General features: G+C 38.9%; 2 protein-coding genes across 5 annotated transcripts in view; one reads left to right on the top strand and one right to left on the bottom strand.

The window, feature by feature from the left end:
• Positions 1 to 1926: 1926 nt before the first annotated feature.
• ankrd49 (ankyrin repeat domain 49) lies at positions 1927 to 10008 on the bottom strand. 3 transcript variants are annotated; one of them, XM_088639285.1, is made up of 4 exons: positions 9919 to 10006; positions 8333 to 8391; positions 7106 to 7404; positions 1927 to 3811 (listed from the first exon to the last, which is right to left on the bottom strand). In XM_088639285.1, exons 3-4 carry the CDS (start codon positions 7349 to 7351, stop codon positions 3353 to 3355), a joined length of 705 nt encoding a protein of 234 aa, XP_088495411.1. In that variant the 5' UTR covers positions 7352 to 7404; positions 8333 to 8391; positions 9919 to 10006; the 3' UTR covers positions 1927 to 3352. The 3 variants fall into 3 exon arrangements, with proteins under 3 accessions (XP_088495411.1, XP_088495410.1, XP_088495412.1); XM_088639284.1 differs by lacking the exon at positions 8333 to 8391 and having other exon boundaries at positions 9919 to 10008; XM_088639286.1 differs by lacking the exons at positions 8333 to 8391; positions 9919 to 10006 and adding an exon at positions 9515 to 9559.
• A 66-nt stretch (positions 10009 to 10074) lies between these two features.
• The window catches only part of mre11a (MRE11 homolog A, double strand break repair nuclease), a 29506-nt gene continuing 18555 nt past the window's right edge, over positions 10075 to 21025 (top strand). The window contains exons 1-9 of one of the 2 annotated variants that reach the window (XM_088639279.1): positions 10075 to 10190; positions 10956 to 11029; positions 11447 to 11579; positions 11859 to 12019; positions 12140 to 12227; positions 12798 to 12939; positions 17214 to 17328; positions 17896 to 18081; positions 18677 to 18848. In XM_088639279.1, the coding sequence (XP_088495405.1) occupies positions 11010 to 11029; positions 11447 to 11579; positions 11859 to 12019; positions 12140 to 12227; positions 12798 to 12939; positions 17214 to 17328; positions 17896 to 18081; positions 18677 to 18848 (1017 nt within the window). In that variant the 5' untranslated portion in view covers positions 10075 to 10190; positions 10956 to 11009. Of the gene's footprint in view, positions 10191 to 10376; positions 10446 to 10955; positions 11030 to 11446; positions 11580 to 11858; positions 12020 to 12139; positions 12228 to 12797; positions 12940 to 17213; positions 17329 to 17895; positions 18082 to 18676; positions 18849 to 21025 lie in introns of those variants that run through there. The other variant, XM_088639280.1, reaches the window with a different exon arrangement.

The raw sequence follows: 21025 nt of genomic DNA, 5'->3' as shown, positions 1-21025 counted from the left end.
CAGAGATGCCTGGGTATAAATCTGACTTGGTTTAAGTGTATTTCTAGTTTCTACACTAATGAACCCGGACATAGCAGTTCATACTCATATATATTTGTTGCACCTGTTTTTTTCTGTCTACAGAATATTGCAGACATGGACTTGTACAGTGTCACTTAAACATTACACCATAACAACTGACCTTCTGCTAGCATTTTTGGTGCTTTTTTCAAGTTTGTCAGATTTGCTGGCACTGTTGAAGAGTGATGTCTGATGTTTGAGACTATTCTGTCTCCAAACATTTCCAAACAGAGGATATAGTGTCGTTATCTACTTATATATATATATCACTATATATACACTATATATCACTATATATACTCACAGCCCACTCAGTATTGATGGAACGGAAGTGGAAACAGTCACCAGCTTTAGGTTTTTGGGAATTCACATCTCTAAAGATCTAACCTGGACTGTGCACACTGACTCTATCATGATGAAGGCTAAGCAGCGCCTTTATTTCTTGAGGTGCCTCAAGCGATGGGGGATGCCAATACATGTGTTGGTAAACTTCTACTGCTGCACCATCGAGAGCGTCCTCACCAACGGGATCACCGTGTGGTATGGCAACACCTCTTCGCGAGAAAGAAAGGCACTGCAGAGAATGGTCAATATGGCCCAGAAGATCATCGGCTGCGGTCTCACCGAGATTAAACAGCTCTATGAGGACCGCTGCCGTGGTAGAATTCTGGCCATCACAGAGGACAGTCACCACCCCGGGCATGAGCTCTTCACCCCAGTGCCCTCGGGCAAGAGATATAAGAGCATACGGACACTTACCACTAGATTCTTCAACAGCTTCTATCCACAAGCAGTGAGACTGGCGAACACTTTTAGCCATCCCCCTCGGACCACACCTACACCATCACCATCTACCTCTTTATGATTTCTTATTTCCTATTGCACATCTCCAGTCATTGTTTACACGTCTGTATTGTTTACGTTCAAACTGTCTACATGTTTACTTGCACATTGTCTATTGTTTGTACATTGTCTTGATGCACTGTTTGCACTTTGTCTTGTTTTTTACACTTGTTTTACAATCAAGAGACTTTCTGTGAGTAAGAATTCCATTGTACCAGTACCGGTTACATATGGCAATAAAGTTCAAGTTCAAGTAAAACTACTGGTTTGCTGTTTCTAATGAATGTAGGATAGGGTAGTAGAGTTTCTGCTTTTGCTCACACCCCTTCCCCACTGCCCTCACATAAGTTCAGATCTTGATTTGATGCACATTAATTTTATCAGCACATCTGAACAATGAACCATTGGTCTCCGTGCTTTCATATATCAAAACAAAATACAAAATGAAATACTCTTTCAGAAAAACATATCAGTAGTAACCAAATAAACTGTCTGATGTTGAATAAGGATATTTCTGTTTTTAAAATCAACAAGACCAAACAACTGATGGTGTTTGTGCTGCGGAAAGGTAGAACGAGATTAACTTCACTATTGTTTGTCCCAGTGGGAAACATGGGTTTGTGTAATTTAGCTACTGGTGGTCAAAGCATTCCATATCTGGGGGAAAAGCACACCTCAAAGAACAAACGTCGAGGGAGGAAGTGACAAAGAATGCTTCTGCTTTAAGCACACTTTCATCCTACATACCAAACCGTATTATTGCTACAGTACATACTGTTTAGAGCTTTTGTTTTGCTGTCATTGTTTAGATTCTCATGGAATGAGGATTTTTATTACTGTCTAATTATAATGTACTGAGATTAAAGTCAGTGTTTCGGATAGCAAGGAACCTTTTAAAGTCTTTTCTCACAAATATATACCTACAAAATAATGTATAGTATCCCAGATGCAGATAAAAGCTCTTACATCAGAGCCGTTCTTATTACCTGTACATATTTTCTATTCCATATCTCATACTGAAACTTTTGCTGGTATTAATAAAGCTTTTATTTCAGTTTCACTTCAAGCTTTATTATCCCTGGGGGAAATTTGTTTTATAGCAGTGTCCAACACATCAATACAATAGAAAAAGACAAACATCACCAACAAAAAATATACAGGAGAACAGTGCTTCAGGAGATAAGAGAGTTATTTTACATGGTTTTTGAGTGAGATTGCAAAGGGGATGAAAGACTTCTCGAGTTTATTAGTGTTATACCTGGGGACACAGAGGAGTCACCCAGATGGGACTATGGTCCTCCTAAAAGTAATTTCGGATTCTACAAGTTGCCAGCAGTAAAGGGATAAAATTAGGCTGAAACTGCCTTTTCAGAAATTAATGTAAGACACGACACTGGTGGATTCAAGCTCTACAATGTCCCTGTTAACTATAATACTATCATTAAACTATAGATTCAATATAAAATCACGGTACTTTCTAAAAGGATTGGTGTTATTTGATACAATAAGTAAGTGTTATTTACTTAAAGCAAAAATAATCCTACTGATTCTAGTTTACCTGTGCAGGGAGAATTTGGGGTTTTATTTTGAGGCTCTTGGAAGACACCAGCATTCATGTACTGACTAGATTATAAAGACATTCAGTACAATATAATAGAAAGAATGCTAATTACAGTGAATTGTGCCAGGTAGATTTTTGTTGTGGAAAGAAGTGTTATGTTTCAGGACCGGGCAAAACTGCAGGGATTTTCCAGTCTCAATTTATAAGGAAGTTTCTCAATTTAGTGTTCATGAAACCTAAGTGTCCAACAAGGTACAGCTTAGTTAATAAACATATTAATAAACTGGTGTGCCACCTTCTGTCATTTTCAAAATAATTATGCCACAGGAATTGATTTAAAATGTGTCAATTGTTTTGCATTTATTTTCCCTTGTGCTACAGTCCTTTAATCTGTAAATTGTAGAAATCAGTAATATTTGCCCCCCCCAAAATATTTTCCAGTTACTTGAAAATGCTCTGCAAACACTTACTGTACATTTGCCAGTTAAAGGTGCAATAACAACACATTCAGTTATAACTACATTTTGCTCAATTAAGATTTCTACTAAGCACAGGCAATTACTGTGTGATGCAGCAAGTTCAAGCCTCAATTTAGGTTTTAGGGAGAAATTCTAAAAGCTCGCTCACAAAACGACTGGAGTATCCTTTTCAGATTGCCGAGAATGAAATCTTTTTTTCCCTAAATGAATTAAAGAATACTTCAGGTTTGAGGAGTATTTTTGTGCAAAGAGGCATTTCCTGAACAATAAAACCAATCCATGAAGACTTATAAGAGACTTTTTTAATGTGACACTGCCACCAGAGTTTATATGCCATTGACACTCATGGGATAAAGAACATTTTCAGGAGTTCAAATGTGCCTCAGTCCCATCCTCCCTTCCACCATCATTATTCCGGTAGGATATTATTGCAGGGCTCCACAATTTCAAACAGGTGGTAGAGCGCGCTAGTCCTGCGAGCGATGTCAAATGCGGTCTCACCACTACTGCTCTTTAATTTGGGGTTGATGTGGCGGCTCATGAGCAGCAGCTCCAGGGTCTGTTTGGCCCTGCTGTTGCCGGAGGCCAGGTGTAGCGGTGTGAGCAGGCCGTTGGTCTGGGCGTTGATGTCCGCCCCCTGCTGCAGGAGATAGGAGGCCACCTGGGTGTTATTCCACTTACAGGCGCTGTGCAGAGGAGTCCAGCCGTCCACCGTCCTGGCGTGGATGTCCGCCCCGTGCTGGGTCAGCAACCGCACGACCTCCAGGTGTCCGTTGTACGCTGCACGGTGCAGTGGGGTGTACTCGTCATCATCTGTAATGCGCCCCAGCTCTGCACTGGCCAAGAGCAGGCGCTGAACAGTTGCAAGCTTGGTTAAGAAAAAGGAAAAAGAACAGCGAATAAATAAATCAGGAATGAAAAAGAATCCAAAATAATCCTGCGGGGAACATCTACTGATTTGTTTAAGCAAGAAATACTTAGGGGATTATTCTTTCTTTCATCTTGACTAGGGGAACTTCACTGAACTGGATGTTGATGGAAAATGGAAAATTATTCTGAAGAGGCAGAGAAGCTGGGAACATGAGATTTTTCACCAGGGACGTGGGACACAAAGCCCGTCTAACTGATTTAATTAAGCCCTGCCCGAAAGAACACGTTTCTCTGGAGAGGCAACATTTTAATAGTAGGCTGTGTCAAAGAAGTTAAGTATAAAGAAACGCTTTTCAATACCTACTTAAAAACACGGGACACTAGCATGGGGAGGTGCTGCCCTGACATTCATTTCTAAATGCCAAAGTAAAAAGGTTTTAGCCGATGGGCACACACGCTTTTATCTTTGTAAATTTACATATCTTTGCTATTGTTATTAGAAACTTGTAAGTCACAATTATTTAATTAGGATTTCAAAAAGCGACTATGGATTCTGGTAACGTGACATTTCAGTGGCATATTAAAAACAAACAAATGTATTGATTTGACTTTTTATATCATTAATGGTGTAAACAAACAGTCCAGTTAATCATTTTGCACACATTTATATAGGAGCACAAAGCTGAATTTTCATTTTGCAGAACACATGTACATATATTCCACCAACTGCATTATTAATTGGAGAATGCACTCAGTGAGGGAAACTGGCCTATTTGCTATGTGCTTATTTTGGATTTCATTTCGCAGGTTTCCCTGGTAGCTCGTCATTTGCATTGTCATTGAGAATTACCAGCCACTTGTGACCTAGACACTGACGATCTCTGCTTGGGCACAGATCCCCAGGAACATTATGGAAATCAGATTATATACAATTTAATTATGCCTGACGAATAACTCCCTATTATAATTAATGACTGTGAAAAACAGTCACCCTCGACTTCATTTTCTTTCATGGCAACTCATAAGAATAAATCAGCTAATGATTAAAATGATTTGTTTAAACTCACACCTCTCCTGGAATACACTGTCATGCATAAAGCTTTTCCATCTGCATCCTAGTTAGTAAATTAAGCAGCAATTTTTTACTGTGGAAAAAGTTGCTTTGTACCAAGATCTGGGCATGGGGGGACTGAGGGTCATGAGGAGTGTGGTTCCTTATATATTAACCTTGGATAAGTGGGTACAGTTTACACATAATTACTTTGGGAACTACAGAGAGTGCTGTTTGTATTATGCCTATTTCTTCTTGTCTGGAGAAAATAACCAAGAATGAAAATGTAAAAAATAAATGCAATAATAAAAAAACAGCATAGAAAAGCAAATAAAACATAATGAGCAAAACAGATGCAAATGCAAGGTTCTGTGACATATATTATCTTAATCACTTTTAAGTAAGATAATTCATGGAAATTCTTATTTTCTTAAACTGTCCTCTTTGAATGTCTCCATTTTAAAGCACAGCTCTTTTAGCCCAAAGCTGCTGTTATGGATTTTTAAGTCAAAGCTGTGCGTGAACAAGCAGGCCTACAGTTAGGTCTAGTAACATTTGATGTTACACACTTTTTAAATTTGGAATACATATCATACAAAAAGCACAAAAATTAAAATGTTCTTCAATTTATGCAACAGAAATGTTTTTTTTTGCTTTAACAAATGCAGAACTTTCAGAGGCAACAAGTGAAATGACTCAAAATGCCTCTTAAATGGCATTCAACACACAGCTCAGATGTCCACTTAGTTAATAACCTGCTTGTCAATACAGAAGACAAGAAAATCACCAGTAATGGTAGGTGTACTGGTGAAAATATAGCGCAATTTCTGAGATTACAAAATTATTGCCATTTTAAAACTGAAGTTCAGGTTATGAACTTTAAAAAAAATCGATAGCACTGCAAAGATCTTGCAAACGCAGCCTTATTGACTTAAAAACGTTAAATTCACAACATACTATTCAAAAGCAGGGTAATTCATAGTGACCCAAATTTGCATTTTACAATTCATTCAGCCTCTGAAGAGTATTTTAATATTACACATCAGACGGAGCTGTAAGTAAGACCCCAAATGCAACCTTTGTAATAAATTCACTGGCTGTTTGAGTTTCCTGTAACAGTAGAACACAACTCAGGACCTCATAGACCACAACCCAGCAGGTGTCACTGCTTTCTTCAGTTGATCAAAAGCTTAAAATCTAGGCCTACTGAATTTTCTGAATTGCATACATGGATCCAGTTAAGGAAATAATCACCACTGATAATTTGTAGCTTAAATAGTGCAAAAAAACACACACACAAATATTCCATTCCAGACTTTGTCCTGCATGAGTTTGGACTGAGACAAAGGCCACCTGCTACTCAAAAATGACAAAAAAAAAACGGCGACTGCAATTTCCCCCTTTTTTATTACTTCTGTCCTATGGCCAGCTGCCTTCACGTACAGCACCGGGCTTCGAACGTGTGGGTGGACATGAGTGTAGATTTTGGGTGCTGGAGGGGTGAACCGTGTGAGGTAGGGGGGTGGCGATTTGAAAGCTGTGACAAACAGCGGAACAATAATAATAATAATAATAATAATAATAATAATAATAATAATAATAATAATAATAATAATAATAATTATTATTATTGCTTTCACTTATATAGCGCTCCACCACCACCAATGTGCAGCATCCACCTGGATGATGCGACGGCAGCCATAGTGCGCCAGAACGCTCACCACACATCAGCGATCAGTGATGAGTAATGAAGCCAATTTATAGAGGGGGATTGTTAGGAGGCCATGATTGATAAAGGCCGATGGGAAATTTGGCCAGGACGCCGGGGTTACACCCCTACTCTTTTCGAGAAACACCCTGGGATTTTTAATGACCACAGAGAGTCAGGACCTCGGTTTTACGTCTCATCCAAAGGACGGCGCCTGTTTACAGTATAGTGTCCCCGTCACTACACTGGGGCATTAGGACCCACATGAGCCGCAGGGTGAGCGCCCCCTGCTGGCCCCACTAACACCTCTTCCAGCAGCAACCTTAGTTTTTTCACAGCAGGTCTCTCATCCAGGTACTGACCAGGCTCACACCTGCTTAGGTTCAGTGGGTTGCCAGTTGTGAGTTGCAGGGTGATATGGCTGCTGGCTAATGAAACCAATTCATAGAGGGGGATTATTAGGAGGCCATGATTGGTAAGGGCTGATGGGAAATGTGGCCAGGACGCCGGGGAACAACAGGTTCTGCACTCACGCGGTTCCTCTCGGCAGCCCAGAGCATCAGCTCCGCGGGCCTGCTCTCAAGTCTGCGCTCCTGCTCCTGATACCACTCCTCTGTGCGCCTCCCCTCCTCCTCCTCCTCCTCCTCCTCTTCCTCCTCCTCGGGCCAGAGACTCAGGGTGCCCCTGGGGATGAGGTGCCGGTGTGTATCGAGCAGTTCCAGCTGATTGAAGTCCTCTGGGAATTCCATCGGGATAACCGTTCTCTCACGACTCCCCATCTGTCTTCGCCTGTCTCTGTAGGCCCAGGTATAACACTCTTGCTCCCACCTCTCTGGACAACACAAAAGAACTTGATTTCTTATTTGTCTCCCTTATATGAAAACAGAATTAGACTATTTCTCAAATGAGTGCTCAAGTCCTCTATCTAAGGAGAGATCGTAAAGCAATCACAAATATAGACCTCACAAGCCTCACTCATTCCTCTGAATCTTGAAGTTTCACCTAGCGTTATCTGAAGGGAACGTCAGGATGAATGAAAGTTTCTACATACGTGTTCATGGCACAGCTAACCTTTTAACTACACAGGTATAAAAATATCGCTGCAATGTTTGCTCTGGGTATTCAGGCTTAAAAAACAAAATCAAGGAGCATTTTTACACGTCAGATTCATATGTTCTGTATTTTTATAAAAAATGACTGAAGCTTCTGAATGCCCTAAAAATTCATAGATTCCAAAACAGAAAGACTGTTGTGTGTGTTGCACTGTGCACACTAGTAGTAAATTAAGACGTATAACTGGCATCCTCTTCTAAAACAGAAATGCAGAACCAGCATGGACAGCAGGAGATATCTTAATTAATTCATAATAATTGCTTACACTTATATAGCGCTTTTTTGGAAACTCCACTCAAAGCGCTTTACAGGTAATGGGGACTCCCCTCCACTACCACCAATGTGCAGCACCCACCTGGATGATGCGACGGCAGCCATAGGGCCAATGGGAAATTTGGCTAGGACGCCGGGGTTACACCCCTACTCTTTTCGAGAAACGCCCTGGGATTTTTAATGACCACAGAGAGTCAGGACCTCAGTTTTACGTCTCATCCGAAGGACGGCGCCTGTTTACATTATAGTGTCCCCGTCACTACCCTGGGGCATTAGGACCCACATGAGCTGCAAGGTGAGCGCTGGCCCCACTAACACCTCTTCCAGCAGCAACCTTAGTTTTTTCCCAGCAGGTCTCTCATCCAGGTACTGACCAGGCTCACACCTGTTTAGCTTCAGTTGTGAGTTGCAGGGTGATACACAATCACAGCTTCTAAATGGAAGCATACATTAATAAACTCAAACAATGTGATCTTAAATACGTTTTTATAAAGATGATATTTTATTTATTGTTGCTTGAAATGACGCACCTCCCAGTTCCACTCCCGAATACCTTACAACGAATTAACGGCAGGTTTTTGGTCGGACCAGATTATGTTGCATTTAAGACATCACGATTTAAGATCCCTAAATCCACTGCCATTGATTATTGACTAGCAACAATACAAATTGAAGTGTAAAAGCATAAGCGACAGTAGGTCATCAAGACGAAGATTTATAAACTGTTCAGGAGGTCTGGGAAAAATTAATTTTCCAAGTAGCCTCTCAAAACACATGAAGAACCAACGTGTCTCTCGAGAATTGTGATGCCTGTCAAATCTCTTCAAATGCCACAAAAATGAAGTCTTTCTGAATTTGCAAATTCAGATTATAAACAATAAAACATGGTAGCTATATGCCGAAACGAGATAAAAATTATTTGGATTGTAATAACATCTGTCCCAAAATTTAAAACAATATCCATACTCCTCTAGGAGCACATCCCAGAAGAACAGGGCGCAAGGAGAGACGGCATTCTGGACGGGCAGTCCATCATAAGATAATAATAATAATAATAATTGCTTACACTTATATAGCGCTTTTCTGGACACTCCACTCAAAGCGCTTTACAGGTAATGGGGACTCCCCTCCACCACCACCAATGTGCAGCATCCACCTGGATGATGCGACGGCAGCCATAGTGCGCCAGAACGCTCACCACACATCAGCTATCAGTGGGGAGGAGAGCAGAGTAATGTAGCCAATTCATAGAGGGGGATTATTAGGAGGCCATGATTAGTAAGGGCCAATTGGAAATTTGGCCAGGACACCGGGGTTACACCCCTACTCTTTTCGAGAAGCGCCCTGGGATTTTTAATGACCACAGAGAGTCAGGACCTCGGTTTTACGTCTCATCCGAAGGACGGCGCCTGTTTGCAGTATAGTGTCCCCGTCACTATACTGGGGCATTAGGACCCACATGGACCGCAGGGTGAGCGCCCCCCGCTGGCCCCACTAACACCTCTTCCAGCAGCAACCTTAGTTTTTCCCAGGAGGTCTCCCATCCAGGTACTGACCAGGCTCACACCTGCTTAGCTTCAGTGGGTTGCCAGTTGTGAGTTGCAGGGTGATATGGCTGCTGGCTTAAGATATTAAAGCATCCATTGTCTTTTTTTAAAGAAGTGAATAGATTCATATCAAGTGAACATAACATTCAATCTAGTAAACAAGATATTTAGTTAATTAGAAATGTGTGAAGTACAAAAGTTATTTAAAATTACACAATAAATTTAAATACATCTATTCAATTAAGCATTTAATAATAACGATGAAGAGACTGCGTTTTACACTCTACAAATTACACAACGCTGCTTACTAACTACAGGAAGCTTAAAATAAAACCACAGTTCAAGCTAAAACTGGGATGCACTCATAACACGCTTAAAAATGCTTAAAGATAGGGTAATCTAAACACACTTACCAATATTGCCTCATTCTTTTTTTAAACAGGCCATCCATTGCTCCCTTTCTCTGTCGCTATCGGAAGTGTTTCTGGGAATTGTAGTTCTTTTTTGAGCACACCTCTACAGATTTCGTTGCTACCTTCGAATTTAAACAAACTACAAATCCCACAAGGGATCTGTTGGCTCGTAAACAATCATTTACTTCCGTAGGAGTGAGGTTTCACGTGGAGAGCGAAACTGACTTAACTTAGGAAAAAACAATTCCAGAGGTTGTCCTGAAATACAAAAGGTATCAGAACATTCATTCATAATGAATTAATTGAATGCATTTCTGTTAATTCATGTCGGAAGTTCAATGACACATATTACATACGTAAATAGGCCATTTTTGCTGTTACGACTGCGTTAATGTAATATCATAATTATTTCATTTTCAGTAACTTGTTTTTATTAAGTATTAAGTATTTCAAGTAGTTTTAACAAATGTCGTATGAGCTTGCAGTTCCGGCCTTTAAAGAAACAACAAGCAGTTAAAAACAATGAGGTAGCTACACTTGGTAATTTAATCAATCTTTATTGGGTCTTACGTAGCCATCCATTCAGTTTTCCTAAGGAATGGATTTAAATGCCATTATTAACCTGTTACATCTACCTTTTTGCACAGTATTGTTTTAGAAACATTAGCATGAATACTGCAACAGCTAATCAAATATTTGTTACCTATTATTGTCCAGTCATTTTCAATTCATGTACCATCAGAAATAGTTCCTTTTCTGGTCTTTCTGTTTTTTTGACAGAATGGTTTCCGTTTTTGCTTGCATGTGTAGTATAAATAAGTAAATCATGACATGTTTCTTAGATGTCTCCACCCATCTCTACAGTATTATTGAACTAAAATGATCCAAACATGTCATCTTTGCAGTTAAGCAATTAAAATACTCATTTGCATGGACAAAAATAGAAGTGTACAATGTTTTGCAACTTAATGTAGATTTTAAAATGACTGATGCTTTGTTGCTTACAGTATTTACAGCTTTTCTTCATTTTTCCCTAGGCTTAGGCTGTGGGTATTTTGATGTGCATCGGCTGAAAACGGTTTAACTTCAGAATGACATCTGGAAATAGCCTGTGAGTGTCTCATTAAAGATTATAAAATTTCTCTGCACAAACCTTATGATTCTCAATAGTAAAAGGGAACCCGATCCTTCTAAACTCCGATGTCCTCACTAACTCCACTTTGGGGCTTTGACAATCTGGCTTTCCTTCAGTTTCCTTTAAATTCAAGCAGTAAACTAATTTCTCACTTTTCCATCGGATTTGCTGTGTAGTATTTGTTTTTCGTATTTAATGGTTGCCATGCATCACCCTGCTGGATCCTACACTGATGTGATGGATGAAGTACATCTCCTCCTATAAATGAACCATTGTGTTATCTTTCAGGGTGAAAATCACTGTTTCAAATGCAAGCAATCCTTTATGATTGTCTTCCTGAATTAGTAGTTATTGTCATGGTGCCATCATCATTATTTCTGTTTTTTTTTTCAGGGATGATGAGGACACTTTCAAGATTTTAATAGCTACTGACATTCATCTTGGCTACATGGAGAAAGATGCGATCCGGGGAAATGATACCTTTGTGACGTTTAATGAAATTTTAAATTGTGCAAAAGAGAATGAAGTAAGAGACAGAGGGAGGACATTTAAATTTGAATTCACCTCTCATGTTTCAGCCCCTCATTTGTCACGTTCCCAGTCCCAGTTCCCAGTCTGGAATAAAGTATTTTTAACTTCATTTATAATTGACAGTTTTTAGTTTTATGTGTGAGAATGTGTTGCTCTCTGTATTCTTACCAAGGCCAAGATCTGAGTTTGTGGACAGTTAGTCCCATTAAAACTGCCTTGAACCCTGTTATTAGCTATGTGTTATACTTCTACCCTCATAACTGTGCTTTTGTAGGTTGATTTTATATTGCTGGGTGGTGACCTGTTTCATGACAACAAACCGTCTCGAAAGACCTTGCACAGCTGCATGGAGATCCTCCGGAGATACTGCATGGGTGACCGACCCATACTCTTTGAAATCCTGAGTGATCAGGCCGTCAACTTTTCTAATAGCAGGTGAGTATGCAACATTTCATAGGTGGATTACCACGTTAATCGTTTCTGCCCCTTTTCCAGCTTATTTCTGATCTGGCTTTGGAACAATCACTCTGATTGTGATTGTTGTGTTTGTTTCAGGTTTCCATGGGTTAACTATCAAGATGGGAATCTAAACATCTCCATTCCAGTGTTCAGTGTGCACGGCAACCATGATGATCCCACAGGGGTAATGAGTTCTGCAGCATTCCTGGAATGTTTACTAGCCATGAACTAAGTGTTTAGATGAGGGGGAGCAGGCAGGAGTAATGGGTAGCACTGCTGCTTCCCAGTGTTTAGATTGAATGCATGGGTTTTCTCTTAGTACTCTGGTTTTCACCCACCAAAGATATAGTATGATGCAAGGTTAATTTTTGTCTCTAAGTTGTCCATTTAAGCTTGTGTATGTGTGTGCAGTGAAGAACTGGTGTACCTGACATCCAGACATGGTTACATCTTGCTCCCCATGATTCTGGGATAAGTCTTTGAGGTGCCCTACCCCTACCTGCATTAAGTTGCTTCTTGATAATGGATTGATGAATTGTTTGATGGGGAAAATGGAACGTTGCCAAAAAGGATAGTAAAACTAAAACAAACTTCATTGCAAGATTAGTTTTTATTGCGGTGCGCTGTTAATTTGTTTTTGTCCCATTTAGAACTGCTGAAAATGCATGTGTTTGTATCACATTAAGTAGGGTCCCCTTTGAAAATGGAATCTTTTGTGCCCCAAACTAAATTCCTGCTTTTTAATTGCTCCCAGGCAGATGGGTTGTGTGCATTAGACCTCTTGAGCTGTGCTGGGCTGGTTAATCACTTTGGCTACTCTAAGTCTGTGGAGAAGATTGAAATAAGCCCAATTCTGCTGCAGAAGGGAAACTCAAAGATAGCACTTTATGGCATCGGTAAGTTAGTTTTGAACTTTTGATCTTTAAACCTACTTTACAAGGCTGATGGAGAGAAACTAATAAGTTATATAGTGACAATCAGATTTCAGTCACGATTTCAAGACTTGCCAAGTGTTCCCAAGAGGTTTCTTCTTTTTCTCTTAAAATGAGCCTTTAAAGTGATGTTGTATTAGGATGATCATGACAGCAGGCTAAATCTAAAAATATTTTGTTTCTGGAGTCCCAATTTATTAGAATGACAATTAGCCTGGAAATGTTAAGGAATATTTATTAATTATACAGTACTTGTGTGGCTTTTATTTTACAGTGTTCAACATTTTAAGCATTCAATTTAGTCAGTAGGATTTTAAATCTGGAATTAATGATTAACTTAATTTATCACCTTTTATTTTGATAATCATAAATCTTCTGCCAGTAGTAGATCAAAAGTATGTGATAAACATGGTAGTTTATCACAGTTGATACTATTCAATGTCGTTATGCATTAATGTATGTGTCAGATAATTTTCAAATGAATTTCAGTATAAGATATGAAAACGTTCAAAAAACCAACACCATAATAAATGATAAGTGAAAAAATGTATTGGATAAAATGGCTATTAAAATTAAGCAGCCACATCTTTCAGATTTTTATTGCCTTTTTTGCTGAAAATCCATGAATGAATGCAAATTATAAGGCTACCTGATACATTACAGAAGTTTAAGGAGACCTTTTCCTTTTCTGTTGCTTAATCTTGCCACAATTTGTTCATGTGTCGCATGAACTATGTGAGTGTCTTATTTCCTGGTGTGAAAAGGCCTTGGACAAAGGTGGGAAATAGGGCAAGATTAGCCTACGATCATGAAAAGCACATTTCTGCTCTTTAAAAATGTCCTGGGAAGATTGTACAGTAGGTTCTCAATTTCACAAATAGCCCAATGCGCATATAGCCAATTCCCCTATACTGTCGCGTAATGTACTACAGTATATTATATGTATGGTAATGAAGCTCCCCAATAAAACTGTCGGGGAGTCTGTAAAGTCGTCTCCAGCCTGTCATTCCCTGACACAGGACCTGGAGTGTTTGTTACGATATAAAAAACAAGACCGCTTTGAGATGAGGATGCTGGGTAGTGGGTACTTGGGCAAGTGGCAAGGAGTGAGAGGCTCACTCACTAGCTAGATTTGTCTCTCAATCCTAGTCTGTTGTACCGCCAATTTTAAATTTACGCGTAGTAACCTTAAGCTTGGTTTCATCCCACTCTGCTGTTCTTTCTAATAACTGAATTTTCGAATGTTAAATTCACAGCTGTCAAAATTTCTACCATAGCTCTCTTTGGTTTGGCATCGCACTATACTCCCAGGTGCCCATGGAACCACTTCAATGGCAGCTCAACTGACTTTCCAAGGCACACCTGGTGCCTTGTAATCTTGTGTAGCAGTCACAGGCTCTAACACTCATAGGTCCTCTCAATCACATTACACATTACACACATTGGCTCTAAGTCTTAACTAGTGGCAATGCGGGAAATCTGAGTGGTTGCCCTTTGCTGATATAAACTTTCACCTTGCAGATCTTATACACTTATATTTTTGCTGTGTACAAAATACTTGCATAGAAAAACATTGTTTTCATTTGGAGCTTCTGCTTTACTTCTTTTTACATGTTTAGTCTGTTTAAATATCCATAGCCTGTTTAAATAAATATATTCTTCACCTTTCAAAACAAAGCCTTTTGTATGAAATGTAAGTGTTCAAAAACCACATACCTAATTTTTTCAAAGGCTCAATAGATATATCTTTCCCACAGTATCTAAATTTAGTCATTTCATTTTACCACTAATCCGCACACACAGAATAAACAGTTAATGAATCCACAATTCCAAAGTTAAAAGATGAAGCTCCCCAGCCTCCTGTCAGGCAGAAAGCAATTAGCAAGTGTCAAAGTCAGTTTAAACAGAACAGTTAACAGACTTGTTTTTCTGACCAGAAGATACCAGGACAAAATACTTGGCATTGAAAAGTACCAAGCCTGTACATAATTGTATTAATTGTATATTTCCTATACTTGTTTAAAATACGATGTGGAAAACATTTCTTTAAAATGGCACATTCTTTATGTATTGATGAGGAGCTAGTGTCAGGCCTGCATGTTATTAGTCAGTTTTCAAAACCAATTTATAGTTGCTCAGTAAAACCAAAGTAAAAGTGTGGCAACTGCAGTTGTTATCTGCCTCCACCTTTTTAAGATCTGGCCTGTTCTCGGGAGGCGGTCATATTCACTGGTTCAAGGTCGAGGATCACTTGGCCAGGCTGTGTTTTGCACTCAAAGCGCAACCATTGTTTTCCATTTATGGGCGGAAGTCAGGGATTTTTTTTTTTATCGTTGGACAAAGTAAAATGTCTGCATAGATACAAGCTGCATGGGTGCAGCAGTGGCTTTGTTAGCTTTGTAAAGCAATAAGACACCCATATCTTTAGAGAGAGCTGATTGTTAAAACATTCTCTAAAGGGGAAACTAGGCCCTTGTTTTTCATGTTTTTTTTCTCTTCATGGTCTTTATTTTGGTGTTTGTAGTGTAATCTGAGTTCACCAAAAGCCACAAGTGTAAATAAAGCACTTTAATACATCTATTGATGCCGTTCAACATAAAATACCGTCCACACAAGGTGGAGTTTTAATTTTTTAGTATGTTGATTAAATGCTGTCGCCATCATTTTGTCTAAGTGATCATTCTTGGCTGACTTACTCTTGAGTGCCTTTAACTGTGGCATTAGTCAGAGACTTGATTGGGTACAGGCGATGAGGTGATTTAATCTGCTGAATGTCAAGCCTGGTGAAAATCAAGAAAGAAAAACAGAAAAAGTGCCGCTCGTGCAACAGTGGAATTCTTGGGAGATGAGAATGCCTTGTTTGCTAGATGTGAGTTTGATCGAACATTTATGAAATGCGCTCCGATGGCACTTGGCATTTACAGTAGGACTTAGGAGCCAGGGAACAGACAGATGTTTGTCCAGGATGAATGAAAGAAATGGGACAGACTCCCACAAGACAACCTAGTGCAAAGCATGAGTCACAGCTTGTAATGTTTCCAGCTGTGGATGCAAACCATACCAGCCTGAGGATCACAGCAGATCCCCTGTTGATCAATCCTCTTGATCACAAATATTCATGAACCTAATGAATTGAGCTATGTTCTGTGTGTTCAATAAGATATCAGAGCAAAAAAGATAATTTTTCAGGTAATAGCTTTATGAATTTGTTGCAATTATTAACCATCCTTTTCTTTTAATGTTCAATATACTTTTTTAATGGTATTTGACTCTTTTAGCTCTCCACCTAACATGGACCCTCACAGGGAAGCTCATTTGTTTATGATGAGATTATTCTGCTGTTCTAAAGCTAATGAGCTGCTTGATATGAGGTCTTGTTCTAAGAAGCACACTATGGTTTTCAAAAGTATTCTTTACTATTGAAAGAGTACAGAAAGGTTTTTGGCTTTAAACTCAAATTAATAAAATGAATTTTCCTTTGCATTTTATAATAATAAACTTTATTTTATATAATGCTTTTGAAGGTGGCTTCTCAAAGTGCTATTTTGTGCCATATGCAGTACTTAGCACAAGCTGGTCCAAGTGTACTACTTTAGAGTTACAGTAAGTGACTTGTTTTTTTTCTCTTAGGGAAATCTACTTCACTTTTTTCCATTTCACTCTACACAAAGGGCTGATTCAATCTGCGGTGTGACCATGAGCCAAATGTAAGCCTGTGTAGAGAAGAAGGAGAATTGAATGTAGAGCATTTTTTTAGAGTGTCTTATTTAGGAGGTCAAAACTGTGATCTACAATTTTAGACCCTTTTTGTAGTCCTGTCCTGGTTTTGTTATTTAAGGCACTTAAGCTGAAAATAGTGTTTAAAGACTGCAAAAGTGCAGTCTTTAAACTTTTATCACCAAGTCAGATTTTTATGCTTCAGAAAGTAATATTTATTATCTTTTAAAATAGGATATGTTATATTTGTTTTGTCTCGGTGTAGGCTTGCAGTCCAAGCAATATGGTGGCCGTCTAATACACAACTTGAATTGGAAGTACTCTGTGCCCCAGAAATCTCTCATTATGTGACCACTAACAATCTACTATGTTTTTATCTCATTGTCACCTGGGCAAGTTTATTTTAAAGGGTTGTCATCCTGTTAAAGGTTTTGGAGTTGATTCCCTGCGTGGTTGATAATTTGGGGATTGCAAAGATATCCATCAGGAGCAAGTGTAATATCTTTCTGCTTTTCTTTCAGGCTCCATTCCCGATGAGAGGCTTTACAGGATGTTTATCAATAACCAGGTGGTCATGCTTCGACCCAGGGAGGATGAAAATAGCTGGTTTAACCTGTTTGTTATTCACCAGAATAGGTACAGCTGCTTTCTGAAACAAAAGAGCACTTAATTCCTGCAAAATAAGCTTTGCTTCTGAAATGTATCTGGGCCAGAGATATAAGAGGCAATCTAAAGTATGTCACCTATATGACTGCATCAACCACAGTACATTGTCATTCCTGATCAGTGAAGTGTGAAATAAAGGTGTTGATAGAAACATATTTTCTTCATTTGTCTGCCAGCTTAGCTTTGAAATCCTTTTCTTAAGTCCCTTCCTGCCTCCTGTACTCATTGAAGGACCAGTTGGTGGTTTTCAGAAGTATTATTTTTGGCATGTCGACCCGGGTCATTGTAAATCCATTGAATGTCATCTCATCTTTCAGCTCTGTCTCAGAGTAGTAATAAAGAGAGGTAAAATAAGTGAAATTCTTTCCGCTTCAATAGCAAGATTTCTTTAAATCAAAGTGGAATGTACTAGAAATTTTTATCAATGATGACTGTATTCAGCTGAATACCAATTCAGTGGCCTCTGAAGTTGACAAAGAGCTACTGCAAGAAGAGATGATTTACGGTCCTCTTTGTGTGTGTGTTTTTCTGTTCAAGGAGCAAACATGGTGCCACAAATTACATCCCCGAGCAGTTTCTAGATGACTTCCTGGACTTAGTGGTGTGGGGCCACGAGCACGAGTGTAAAATCTCACCCGTTCGCAACGAGCAGCAGCTGTTCTATGTCACGCAGCCTGGCAGCTCTGTGGTCACCTCCCTGTCCCCAGGAGAGGCGGAGAAGAAGTAAGCATGACTTCCCTGTTCCCAGTGTTACTAAGCTGTGGTGTGACTCGCAGGAGTGCAAGCAGACCTGGAGCTGCTGTGAATATCGCTAGTTTGATTTTTAAGAGAGTAGCTGTATAAAAAATAGAAAATGCTTCTTTCCTGGGAGTTCTACAGCTGATTCTGTTGTTAGTGGAAGTATTTCCCTTAAAACCTGAATTCTGTTTATTTTCTGTTAATGACATGGTTTTTTGGCAACAAATACAACGTGTTAACTGCAGATCACATTGGAACATTTCTGCTGTGAAATGTCTGCTAAGCAACCTGTATTTATTTGCTCGTACATCGCATTACATTAGTCATTACGGTGACTAGTGAGCAGGAAGGGCTGCTTTATGTTGCAATTTGCACAAAGTCTTGCTCTTGCCCATGGCGAGACCAGGGGTTTTGCGACAACATGGTGACTTACAATACTTTCACAAAGTTTACGATTTTGTGCTTAGCTTGGAATTTCTTTCTAGAACGTCATTGAATTTATTTAGTTACCGAGATTTAATAACTGGTCTAAGACATTGGGACTGCAGTTCCCCTTTAACCTTGATGTTTGGTTTGCCAGGCATGTGGGTCTGCTGCGAGTTAAGGGAAAGAAAATGAACCTGCAGAAGATCCCTCTCCAGACTGTGCGTCAGTTCTTCATCCAGGATGTGGTACTGGCGGACCACAGTAGCCTCTTCAACCCTGACCACCCCAAAGTCACACAGAAAATCGAGACTTTCTGCATCGCAAAGGTACATAGCCATGATCCTGTTTATAATGGTTTTGTTTGGTAAGGGCAAATTAATTTTCTTTAGGGTAGCAAGCGTTATGTTGTGGAGGTTTATACAGTGAGTCTTCCCTGTTGTTTCACTGTAGTCTGTTATACATTTGCTTTTCTGTAGGATCTTTTTAGTAACTAATTGAAAAAGATGATTTGAATGGTCTCCTCTCATTGTATCCTTTCTTTCTCATATTATTCCTTGTTCTGTGAAGAGGTTCATACAGTATACCGGTTCTCCTGTAGCATAGAATTTGCGCTGCCTGATGCTTAAGTTTATTTGACTTTGAAACCTATTTCATTTACAGTATTAGGTTGTTGTGATGATTCTTTTTCAGTTATTTTTCTCAAGCTGCTTAGTTTTTCCCCGAGAAATCATCCTCAAAAAAACCTGAGGTGACAGTGCAAAAGCAAGTCACAAAGAAAAAAAATTGCTTCTTGGCATCACGTAGTGTGTTATTTTCTCCTTGCACCTCTTTTTACTAAATTTACCGTATAAGCTGGGGAAGTCATTTTGCCTTGAAAGAAATCTACAGAACCTGTCTAGCAAAGGGCTAGAAAAAAGTTGTCCTTTTACTTGATCACCTAAGCTTTTCAAGGGCATAATAAAGCACCCACTGCATCCTAGAGAATTTTAGAATTATTAAAAATGTAATTAGACATAAAGACTAATTCCCTTTGTGCTCGTTCACTTAATGGTAAATTTGTGAATTAGAAAAGTGTTTTTTTCCTTTAGCTAAACTGTATTTCAATAGATCCACTTTCAACAGAAGAGCATAGTACATCAATTTGTGTGCATCTTATGTAGAATGTGAGGAATATAGCTGAGGTATGATTAATAGCTAACATTACTTCAAGGCTGTATGAGAAATGAATCATTTCCAATATCTCAGTATAAGTGCACTTATAGTGCTTTCTAAATGCTTGTCATTATGTCTCTCCATGCTTTTCACTGCACACCCATCTGAGCTTTTCCTGTCACTACACCTAGAACATTGGTGATGTAGGTTTACATGAAATTGTGTTAAAAAAGATCCCTGTTTTTTGTTGTTACCCAGAAAACTTCTAAATAACAGCTATTCATTAAGTTTGATTAGACAACGTGTATTACATGGTGTAAATGGTATAATTTACAAATATAGCTGTTTGAAATGCAATTAGATTTAAGGTATCTTGTTAAATGCTGTATTCATATAAGCCACAGTTTACTTATTGTAGTTTTAAGCTTTTGCAATATCTTTAAGACATAATTAAAAGTCTGTTTGAACTTGACCTTCTTGTGCTGCAGGTTTTTTAATGAGCCACTGGAGGGTGACAAAAAAGATCAATAGTTAATCTTCTCCTTTACAGCTCAGATGAACCCTGTTTTAACACCACAGCTCTGTTTTATTAGAGAGTTGCTTAATCAGTTTTAAAGCCCAGATGAGCAGAGAGGTGAACGCAAATGGTAATGACTGGTATCACATATGTTGTCATAGTTCAGAGGGAAAACAAGTATTACCTCATGCTATAATGAAGTAAATTTTATTTCGTAATAAAGTTTGCTTTAATTGATTTCTGATATTGTCATTTTTTTAGTTTGCTTAACCAGCCTTCTGAAAATGCGGCTTGAAACTCACAGTGTTAATTGGATTTTGGGTACTTTTCTATTTTTGAATTAAATTGTAAATGTTTAAATATAGCAGACTTATTAAGTACACTGTTTTTCTTGTCAATAAAGTTTGTGACTGTCTTGACTTGTCTAAAATTCGTTATTCTGCTTCTTTAACATGGAATTCTGGGAAGGCACTGAGGGTGCCCCCTCACTTTGCACTTAAAGGGAGTCCTCTTGCTCAAATCTAAACTGAAATAGTGTGTTCTCTTTGTCTTTCCCTTAACCATGTCTTCAGTACTGTTGCCAATGAGATATGTATTCTCTGAATTGTGAGACTGAGACCATGATTAGCTTTTCAGCTCCACATTAACTCTAGAAACTGCTCAAAATGACTGAAAATTACATAGATAGATACTTTATCCCGTGAGGGAAATTGCAGTGCAACAGCAGCTTAACACAGACAACACAGACACGGTGTAACGAATGATACAATAATAATAATACAATACATACAATACAATCAGTAGAAGAGTAACATGGAGTATGTTTCAAATTGT

The sequence above is a fragment of the Lepisosteus platostomus genome, chromosome 7, assembly GCF_059453375.1.
Source record: "Lepisosteus platostomus isolate fLepPlt1 chromosome 7, fLepPlt1.hap1, whole genome shotgun sequence".
In the NCBI taxonomy this organism is placed as follows: domain Eukaryota; kingdom Metazoa; phylum Chordata; class Actinopteri; order Semionotiformes; family Lepisosteidae; genus Lepisosteus; species Lepisosteus platostomus.
The sequence above is the reverse complement of the archived record's forward strand: the minus strand, read 5'-3'. Positions and strand labels throughout refer to the sequence as shown.